Consider the following 10383-nt stretch of genomic DNA (forward strand, 5'->3'; position numbering starts at 1 on the left):
AGATAACAAAGCGTACTTTTGCTTACAATGAGGTAATTGTAGCTCACACTCCGGACACATGTGTAGTCACCCATTAACAGCCAATAGACCAAAAACTGTGTTAAAGGGGAACCTTGTGAATATGTTTCCTCATTAAGTATGGATGCGCCGTGCAATATTAATGCTCATGACTGAGAAATTTTATGTGATGAGGTTGGGAAAAGCGACATCATGAACGTATGCTCTATTCATGACGGATCGACCCCACCACGGATCTCAGTTTAAGTATTTATTGTTGAGGTGGAAGCAATTCCCACTTACGGATGATTTAAAACCCAAAGAATGGTTCCGGAACTCTGTGACCTTGGCTTGGAGCTTGGCGCTGATGAACCCTGGGATGGTTTTTGGCTTGGTGTGTGTCTTCTCTTTACTTACGAGGGACACATAATCAATACACACGACCACACACTTTCCACCGAGCTGTTATCAATAAAATGTTGTGGAAACCTTGTTCAGTAAATGTGCATTATCCCCACCCCCTTGATAGGGTGAGAGAAAAAGGAAACTCCCACATGCACAATACTGTTATTCACCAATTAGATCGAAGCTGATGACATAATGGTGGACTGGCAGTTAATTCTAAAATGGAAGCTGGGATGTCTCCAGCTTTTTTTTTCTTTCTTTTTTTTGTTGAATGAGCTGAGCGCATAAATGTCAAATTAATTTGTTTAATTGGTTAGATTCAGCTAATTTCCCTCCTATCTTATTGTAAGATACAAGCAATTCATGCTAACAGTGTTTCAGTCTTTTAAGTCCAGAAATGGATTTGGTGATAGTTCATTATTTAATTTGGAATGGTGCTTGTAAAGATTTATTGACTGCTCCTCTGTGGCTGGTAATAGCATAGACTAGGGGTGTACAGTCTGAATAGTGTTCACTGTGTGAACTAAACTGTGTTCTTGGCTAGAAATAGCTGTACAAAATAAGTATTGTACCTTACTGAACCTGTGTTTAGCAGTTGTCTATGACCATGAAATGCACTTTTTGTACATCGCTTTGGATAAAAGCGTCTGCCAAATAAATGTAATGTGTACAACTCTGGTCCTGGAGGGTTAGCCTACAGGCTGGTTTTTGTTCCAACTAGTTTTACTTTAGAGTTAGTTTTGGCTAGGCAGCTCTGTAAACTATGCTGGTTCACTCCTGTCGTTGAGCACAGTAAACTCACAGTTTACTTGCAGTCTATGGCTGTAGCTGGTGATTATACAAATGTCAGATCAAGATATGATTTAGTTAACTGAATAATTAAGAGCAGCATAATTGGCATGATTGACTACTGTTGTACACCCCTGGTGTAGACTGATTAAGAAAATTTACTTTTGACCACCAAGTTGCAGGCAATATTCCTGGGTGGAGTCATTACAAACATCCAATACCCACAGACACAATATTAAATGTGAGATCCTTGCCCTGGAAAAGGAAGTTTATTTATCACCCATAGGATTGTGGGTACTGCAGTGGAAACAGTCCAGAAAAGTGTAGTTTGCACGCATCCAGAAAGATATTATGTGCTGTATGTACCAGAGGAAAGGAGAAGTCTTGATGAGAAAAATAATATACGCACACACTGTATTGTATTACAATTAACATGTAAAGATCTTTGACAAGGATAGCTGTAATAAAGACTCTTTTTGGAAACATTCAAGGGTGTCAGTAGTAGTTGGATATCTTGTTTCCTTAACCTGTTTGAGTCAAAAGCCATCTAAGAGGGTACCGATACTTGAGGTCAACAAAGTAACCACAATTTGAGTCATTGGCCGAAGTCACCCCTTAAACCACCAGGCTGAGTGTTTCAATGCATTAAAAAGTCAACAAATAACAATTTGGACGAAATTGCACACAAGGAAATAACCACAGACATACGGGGACGTTAATGTCAAGTCTTTATTGATATGTGCCATAAAGTCATTAGGAACGTAGGAAGAAGAGTATTTTAACTACATTCAGTTACTATGGTTATCAGTTATGTTCTAATTCTAGAAAGAAAGGAGGAGGAAACACATCCTGGACAGAACCATACACTAAGCACACAAACTGTCAGTCGGAAAGCAGCTGCTGTTATTAAGGCAGTTTGACAACCTACAGCATTCATTCAGTTTTTATTAGTTGCAAGTATTCTGGAGGTGGGGGAGGGGAATTTTTATTTTTATTTTATTTTATGAAAGCGCGTTGCACATGCATTAGAAAAGTTTGGCAGTGTAGTCAGTCGGTGCGTCTTTGATTGGATATGTTGTAATGCTTTCTAAAGGCCCCCCCCCCCCGTACTTCTCAAAGGTACGAGCTTAGATATCGTGGGACTCAAGGCAAACGTGTTGTAGGGCTGTACTCTGTGAGGTCAAAGGAAGGACGACCCCAAGACTCCTTTCAGACATACAGCTGGTTATACAGCATTTTTTTAAGCTATGGTGTGAGCTTTTCGTACACCTGATGTTTCATTGGCATTTTATCACTTGGTGTGCTCAAATCTTTCAACTCAGTGAAAGCAAAACTCAACCAATGGATGTAGGTTGCGTGAGTGGTAACATATGGTAAGTGCTGTAAGTACTGTGATCGATCCACCACAGAACTACAAATTAAGAAATAAGAAGCCGCCCTTGCATTAGCAGTGCGCAGGGCAGAGGTTGGTGGAGGGAATGGCTAGCTTCCTGCTCGACGGCGCCTGCATGTGGTACAACACGTTTCAGTCATGACCCCACACCTGAAATGGTCAGGAGCTTGTAGTGAAGTGGAAAAATGAAAGGTCTATGAAAATTTGGCTTGTCTGTTCTATGAAATTTTGGTTTGTTTTTTTTTTTGTTTTGTTTTGTTTTTAATAATCACTAAGGCTTAGTATCATGGTATGGAATCTGGTCGTTGCTGTTAAAAGTGTGCTTCAGGCGTCCTCGAGAATACATTTAGAATGTCAGAGAAGAAACTGTGCATACGGTTCTCAAAGCCCAACCCCTAACTATACTGCAAATTTAAAACTTCTGCGTCATCAGCCCATGCATTTGTGCTAAACAACATTCGTTTTTTTTGCAGCTCTTTTTTTTCTCGCCGGGAAAAAGGACTTCGGCATAAGAGAGGGCGAAGACAAAAGCCTGCTCCACAGCAGTCGTTCAGCCTTTTTAGCCCGGACTAGCGAGAAAAATATCCTCAGCAAACCTAGTCTGACAGTGCAGTACAGGTTGGGATGACGTTACGTCATGGCATATTGTAGGTGACCGGAAATAAGAACTTTCACCATCACATAAACGCTGACTAGCACTGGAAACAATGCTGAGCTAAGACATCACATCCACAATAATTACATTAGCCTCAGGGGGTAAGCTGCCTCTCTCTTCCACTTACTCCTTTCTGGTAATGAAATGAAGGAGAACACAATGACAGCTACAGTGTGAGCTATGAAACCTTCTTCACAACTGACCGCACAGCCACGTACATAGAGAATCCATGGCCCCCATAGATGGTCACCATGCAAACGTGAAATATACGTCATGCAACTAAATGGCTCGATAGTTTTCATTCATTTCATTCATTTATAAGATTATATGAGCAAATGCATCAAGAGCAGGCTTGGAGAGGAGCACTGCTTTTGATGGGGAACACTTTTGGGTGCCACAGCCGGAGCGGTTTAGGTATGGACCCCACTGCGGATATCGGGTTCCTCTGGAACAGGAGACATGTATAATGGGGAGTGAGCTGACGTGAAGTTGATTGATTCCTACTGAATTTACATGACAGATGTGATAGTGACGGTGAAAAGACTAGTTTGAATGAGCCTTCAAAGATATCCTACCTCGACCCATCTAGTTCTGAGCTACTTAATAGGCTTTAAAGATGCTTCCAACAAACTGCTACCATGCAAGCTAGATCAGTTTTGCCTTGATTGTTGGCCGTACTGCTCATCAAGAACAATTTCCAAGTCAAATTTCAGATGGTTTCAAGATTGTTTTTGTGCTTTGTGCAAATTACTTTGGAATAAAGACACGCGGTTGCATTTATTCATTAGTATTTGTGGGAATAATGCTGATAAGTATAACCCAGAGATTTGTTATGTCCTCAATTCACTGCGCACAGTGCACACTCATGCACATGCCCTCTGGAATGTGTCGAGAATATTTAACGGTTCTTGGCAGTGCACGTAGACTTGCATGACATCTATTTAATCACTATGCAGCCATTTGTAAACTTGAGAGTCCTATGCGGGATTGGCAAAGTACGGTGAAAGGCCTGAATCTATTATTATTATTTTTTTTTTTTAAACTGTAAAGTGCTTCCTGAAATCTCAGAAGTGACTGCGTTTGCAAGAGATTGCTAGGTGAGTGACAGATACGAGGACTGTGGTGGGAGGGGTCGAGGGTGAGGTTAGGGTTACGGCGGCGTCCTCTCGCGTAGGACAGCCTTCCGGGCGCAGAGAGGGACGGGCCGCGCTTTAGTTTTTCGGGCCGGCGGAGTAGACGTCGCCCGGCTCGTTCTTCTCGACCTTCTTGGTGGAGACGATGGTCTCCTCGATGATCTCCTCGAAGGTCTCGCGCTGGGAGGCGGCCTTGGCGGGCGGCTTGCCGCGCGCCTCCTCGCCCTTCTCCTCCTTCTTGCTGGGCTTGGAGGAGGAGCTGGTGTACAGCCGCGTCTGGTACCCGTAGTTCAGGCTGGGCGGGGAGCTGTGGGTGGTGTAGCTCATCCCGGTGCTCAGGCGGGTCTCCTCCCCCTCAAGCAGTTTCCTGGGGTTGAGAGATGAAGGGAAAAAGTAACTCCTTTGAGCTGAGAGGGGCTGTGATCGCTGATTTTTAAAAAGAGGCCACACAGAAAATCTGTTATCTTCAAGCCCCCAGTGGCTATTTCTCAATTTCAAAATATTATTTTAACATGGACAGATTTTTCTTTGACCAGTGTAAATGCATACTTACATACATACGAACATACATATCTATATTGGTTTATTCCCTCAGTTTGTATGGGGAAATAAGTAATGCTTTGCTGGTAACATGTGCCACTATCTAGCTGAATCTATTCCATCTGAATCATGTCTGACCTGTAGGCCGCGATTTCGATATCCAGCGCCATCTTTACATTCAGCAGGTCCTGGTACTCCCTCAGATGACGCGCCATCTCGCTCTTGGTGGCCCGCAGCTCATCTTCGAGCTGACCGACGGTGTCCTGTTCAAAAGAAAATGCCTGAATTCAAACAAAATAACCGGCACATAGTAGCTACTTCTGTAGAGACGAGACTTTGCGGATTTCGCCCAGTTCAGCACCGTGAAACGGTTCAGCTCAGACGATACCTTGCACAGTACATTTTAATAGATAGCCCTTACAATGAACGAGAGCAACCTCCCTTCGTATAATCATCCACGAAGTATTCTCGTCTCGTCCACGCCCCTTAGACACTGAACATACTTCGCTATCGATATGCTTTTTACTATGACACAACACAGATCGGAAAGTTGAATGTGGATACAACTGTTCAATTAAATCGGTCTGATCACGTTTTATCAGGCATCGACAGTTATAGCTATAATTAATTTCGAACCGCTCACGCACCCATTGGTTTACAGTCTTAAGCCCGTCAGAAAGTGGATGAACACTAATCTGATCTCTTCGTATTGTATGGCATCTAATTTAGTGAATTGCCTTGCACATTGTGTCGTTTAAATGTGCTCTTTGTTGAAAATAACGGACACAAAAAAGCCTGCAATAAAGTATATTTTCCATATATTTTCAGTCGTTAACTTGATCCGTGACAACTTAATTAGGTATTCCCTTAAAATGTAAAAATACGCGATAACTATCTTTGGTCGGTTCAATCAGATACTGACATTGTGTAAGCATTGTCTGGGAATCACCTTCATCTCATTGCTGTGTTACAGATGGAGGGGCTACGCCCCCATCAACGTCTTAATTCTCCTTTCAGCACCACGGACAGAGGCCATATAATTTTGTTACGCTTGTAAATAGCTACGCTCTCACAACAACAGCTCAAATTCTATAAAATTATGGAAAGATAATGGAAAGGAGAGGTAAACCTTGCACATACGGAAACACGATTATCAGTCTTGCAGCCAAAATTCATTTTCTGAGGGAATATACTGCACAGGCAAACGAATTAGCAATATTGTAAAAGGTGTACAGCAACATGTGTTTACAAACCATTTATTCCCGATTTTACCATTACAAAGCAATGCAGAGGGTATCCATAGTAGCCTATAATACAAGCTTGTCACTTCATACGGAAACGTTCAGATACATCTGTTTTAGTCTCTAACATTCGTTGTACTCCGTATCAGTTCAAGTGCTTCGTTCTGAGTCTATTCAAAAGTGTTACACGTTTGAAATTCGCCCGCTTCAAAAAGCAATACCAACTCCTGTGATGTAAATGTAAAATAAATAAATAAACAAATAAATAAATGTATTTTATTTCTTTTTGAAATTATACACAATTTAAGTTACACGAAGAGACTGAATGTAACTGTACTCACTGTCGATATATTCAGGAAACCCATACATTTGATTTCTATATCTTACCTGGTAGGTGATGATTTCGTTGTTGTGCCTTTCCTCCATCTCTTGGAGTTGACGTTCCAACGATTCGTTGGTGCCCTTGATGCTCTCGATTTCAATGGTCTTGGACTGCAATTGCCTCCTAAATTCATTGAGCTCTTCCCTGCTCGCACGGATCGTCTCGTTGCTCCTGTTGGCCTGGTCGCTCATATCGGCGAACTTCGTCCTGTACCACTCTTCAGCCGACTGCATATTCTGGGACGCCATCGTCTCGTACTGGCCTCTGATCTCCTTCAGTGCGGAGGTGAGATCCGGTTTGGCCACCTCCATCTCAACGGACACCTGGGAGGCCTGGAGCATGTTCATTAGCTCCGCCACTTCTTCCTCGTGCACCTTCCTCAAGAAGTTGATCTCGTCCAGCAGAGACTCCACTTTCTTCTCCAGGTCCAGTCGAACCATGGTGGCGTCGTCCACGTCCTTCTTGAAAGCTTTCAGGGTTTGCTCGGCCTCTTCTCGCGCTCGTATCTCGTCTTCATATTTGGACCGAAGTTTCTGCAGCTCGTCCTCGATGTTGTCCCGCTCAATCAAAGCCTGGGATTTTTCGCCGTTCATCTCTTCCAGTTGAGAACGGAGCTCCCGGAGCTCCTGCTGGTACAGGTCCGCGAGGCGGGAGGGTTCCGTCTGCTTCTGCCTCAACACCACCAGCTCGGTCTCCAAGACTTTATTCTGCTGCTCAAGATTGCGCACTTTCTCGATGAACATAGCAAAACGGTCGTTGAGACCCTGCATTTGTTCCTTTTCATTGGTTCGGACGATTTTAAACTCATTGTTGAGAACCGCGCTCTGGCTCAGATCAAAGCCCTCGCTTCGCACAGGTGAGTAAGAGGACCGCCCAGGTCTCCGGTATGCTCCCAGGGAAGAGCCGCTGCTACGGGAGAGAGATTGGGATCTAAAGCCGCTGGATGAGATCGCACTCCGCGACGAAGAGACGCCGCCCAGCCGCGATGGAGAGGCGGAATAGCGTGGGGAGTCTCCGAAAATCTTCCGGTAAGAAGAAGCAGAGTGGATTTCAGACCTGTAACTCATCTTGTCGTTTGAGGAGAGAGAGAAGAATACCCTCTGCCTGCTCTTTATATAGTGGGGCCGTCCCAATCAATAATTAACGTGATCTGGTGCTAACCTGGAGCCTGACACTGCAGATAATTTGGTTAAACCAGGCTCTTATCTTTAAAAATCTGATGTATACATTATGCCCACGCCCATCGCATGCATTTTAAATGTCCCATGATCACTGTTTTGAAATGGCGAATTACCGATAAGAACTTTAACCTTTTTTATTTTTTATTTTTTTACAGCCTATGAGGGCAGGGCGGGATTCCTAAAATGGAACTGTCCGTTTTGTCGCAGTGCTGATGTAAGCAGGAAAATTTGTTTCTTATTTCAACCAGTCACCCAGGAACAGAATCCACATTGAAATATTTCCAAAATGTTAATATTTAACATTGACAAGTTTACAAAATTTATTTCAAGCGATTTAAATAGCATATTACGATTGCACCAGCACATTATTATTTACGGTTGAGAGAAATGCATTTATTATGATTTAGGGAGAGGTCAGATGACTTAATTAAAACACATACACTGACAATAATCCTTATTATTATTATTATTATTATTATTATTATTATTATTAATAATAATAATAATAATAATAATAATAATAATAATAATTTAAATTAATAAACGTTTATTCTAAATTGTTATTACATGCAATGGCTGCAATTCGATTCTTTTCTTTAAATTTGATTTATATTTGAATAATATTTCTCTACAATATACTACAGTAAATATGGATGTATAACGCTACATTATAATCGACATAATCTGTAGTGAATAATATGTATCACAATATTTTCTCGTTTGTTATCGAATTGCAACATTATATTCTGAATCTCTAAATTTAGAAACCTAACAAAACACTGTCAAACGAAGTATGATGCTGCCCTCTGTTGACAGTAGCCTGCTAATGCAATTATGTTTTCTCCAAGCAAAGACTACAATAGCAGTTGCGGAGTAATGACATCACCGTTTACAGCAGTTAGTTACATTTTCACGACTCAACACTTTGACAGGTAAATCTTCGTTAATGCTCGTAATAATACCTCACGGTAACATGCTCATTTTAGCTATGAACATTTTCCTGTGTAAAAACAGCAGCACGGATAATACTAACTAATGCTAACTAAAGCATGTAATACTATGCATAATTAATTCATCTGTGTGTTCAGTATGGCGCGCTGTAACAGTTACAGGTTATAAACTGGCATAATCCAGATTCTGGATAATTTAGGAACACTATTTTATGAACCAGCGTATACAAACACTGGTTAGAGTAAAAAAAACTGAATCAATGAACCAAAGATCATTCCCCTTCAAAAATGCATGGATGTCCCTATGGGAGCATTTCGTGCCCATGTACAGAAGCAGATTATCAATCACCTACCATTGTAATAGCTTATGTCCTAGAACATTTTCAAACAAATGAGCGTGAGCCTAGCGATCTTGGCAAGATTTCACCATTATGCATGTCTTGAATTGGGAACCTTTGGTTTGAGCGAGGAAAGTGTGCTGTTCACTGATTTTCCTCAAATGCCGAGTTTAACAGTTTCACACGGACTTTGTGGTGCTCCTACTAGTACCCCTTTATAACAAAATTAAAGTGGTCGCAGTAGATGACCATCCAAGAATGTTGGACCCCGGTATATGTCTTCCTGCATGAGAAAATGCAGAAGCTAAATATGGAGAAAAAAAAAGGTTTTTTCATATTTAGTACACCTTGAATTACTGTATATGTTCAGCATTGTATGGCGTTACAAGCCACTTTTCTTTCAAGGCTCCCTGGCTGTTAACACTTTTATATTGAATTTCAGCCTTTTGGGCGTCTATTTTTGGGGATGCGTGGTGTTCTGTTGGAATTTACGACGGCGGGTGATCCACACAGCCTTGGTTCTAAAAAAAGGTCCCAAAAGCACTGCTCATAAAGTGCATGGAACTGGAGGAATATAAAGCATCATCCTCAGGGAAGGGAAGCAATCAGCTGTGACAGCGCAGATAAGAATTTAACAGATGATGTGATGGACTGAGATTCATTTATCATTGCAAATGACAATGGGTTAAATGCAAGTAGTATCACTTTGTTAGTCCTTATTTACCCTTAACAGATGCCCTTTTCTAGAATAACTGAACAGAGCCTCTATTATATCTCCCATCTATACTTTTTGATATTTGTTGACTGAAGAAACCTGGATCAGAAATCTGCCACCTAGTGATTACAAGGCATATTCTTAAACAGTGATTCAAGGGGGTAAGTGCAATGTGGGTAGAGGGTTAAGGAAGTCTAATTTCATTGAGGGTAAGTGCAGGGCAGTTGAGTGCTTAGTCCAGGTGTTCTCTGAAGAGACGGCCATTTTGTCTGCAGAGCGACATGGTGAATGACATTGCTGATGTGGTGGTGGCAAGGAGGTAGCAGGATCCAGTGAGCAAGCTTCTCAAGGTCAGGGCTCTTTTCCATCCTATGAGAGACGAAGCTGTGAGGTGTACTGAGCTGGTTGAATGGAGCAGCAGAGCTTGACCTTCAGCAATAGAGGTCAATGTGGGTTAGCACTGGAGTCTTGAGTTTAGCGTGAGCTTCATCAGGGAGCCAAGTGTCGGGGGGCGACATAGCTCAGGAGGTAAGAGCGGTTGTCTGGCAGTCGGAGGGTTGCCGGTTCGATCCCCCGCCCTGGGCGTGTCGACGTGTCCCTGAGCAAGACACCTAACCCCTGACTGCTCTGGTGAATGAGAGGCATCAATTGTAAAGTGCTTTGT

At 42.2% G+C, this 10383-nt stretch overlaps 1 protein-coding gene across 1 annotated transcript; it reads right to left on the reverse strand.

Moving 5' to 3' along the window:
• Window positions 1-1906: 1906 nt before the first annotated feature.
• inab (internexin neuronal intermediate filament protein, alpha b) lies at window positions 1907-7754 on the reverse strand. The gene is made up of 3 exons (XM_064315461.1): window positions 6541-7754; window positions 5051-5175; window positions 1907-4739 (listed from the first exon to the last, which is right to left on the reverse strand). Exons 1-3 carry the CDS (start codon window positions 7600-7602, stop codon window positions 4451-4453), a joined length of 1476 nt encoding a protein of 491 aa, XP_064171531.1. The 5' UTR covers window positions 7603-7754; the 3' UTR covers window positions 1907-4450.
• Between the last annotated feature and the right edge of the window lie 2629 nt (window positions 7755-10383).

This window comes from Anguilla rostrata, chromosome 2 (assembly GCF_018555375.3).
Source record: "Anguilla rostrata isolate EN2019 chromosome 2, ASM1855537v3, whole genome shotgun sequence".
NCBI lineage: Eukaryota > Metazoa > Chordata > Actinopteri > Anguilliformes > Anguillidae > Anguilla > Anguilla rostrata.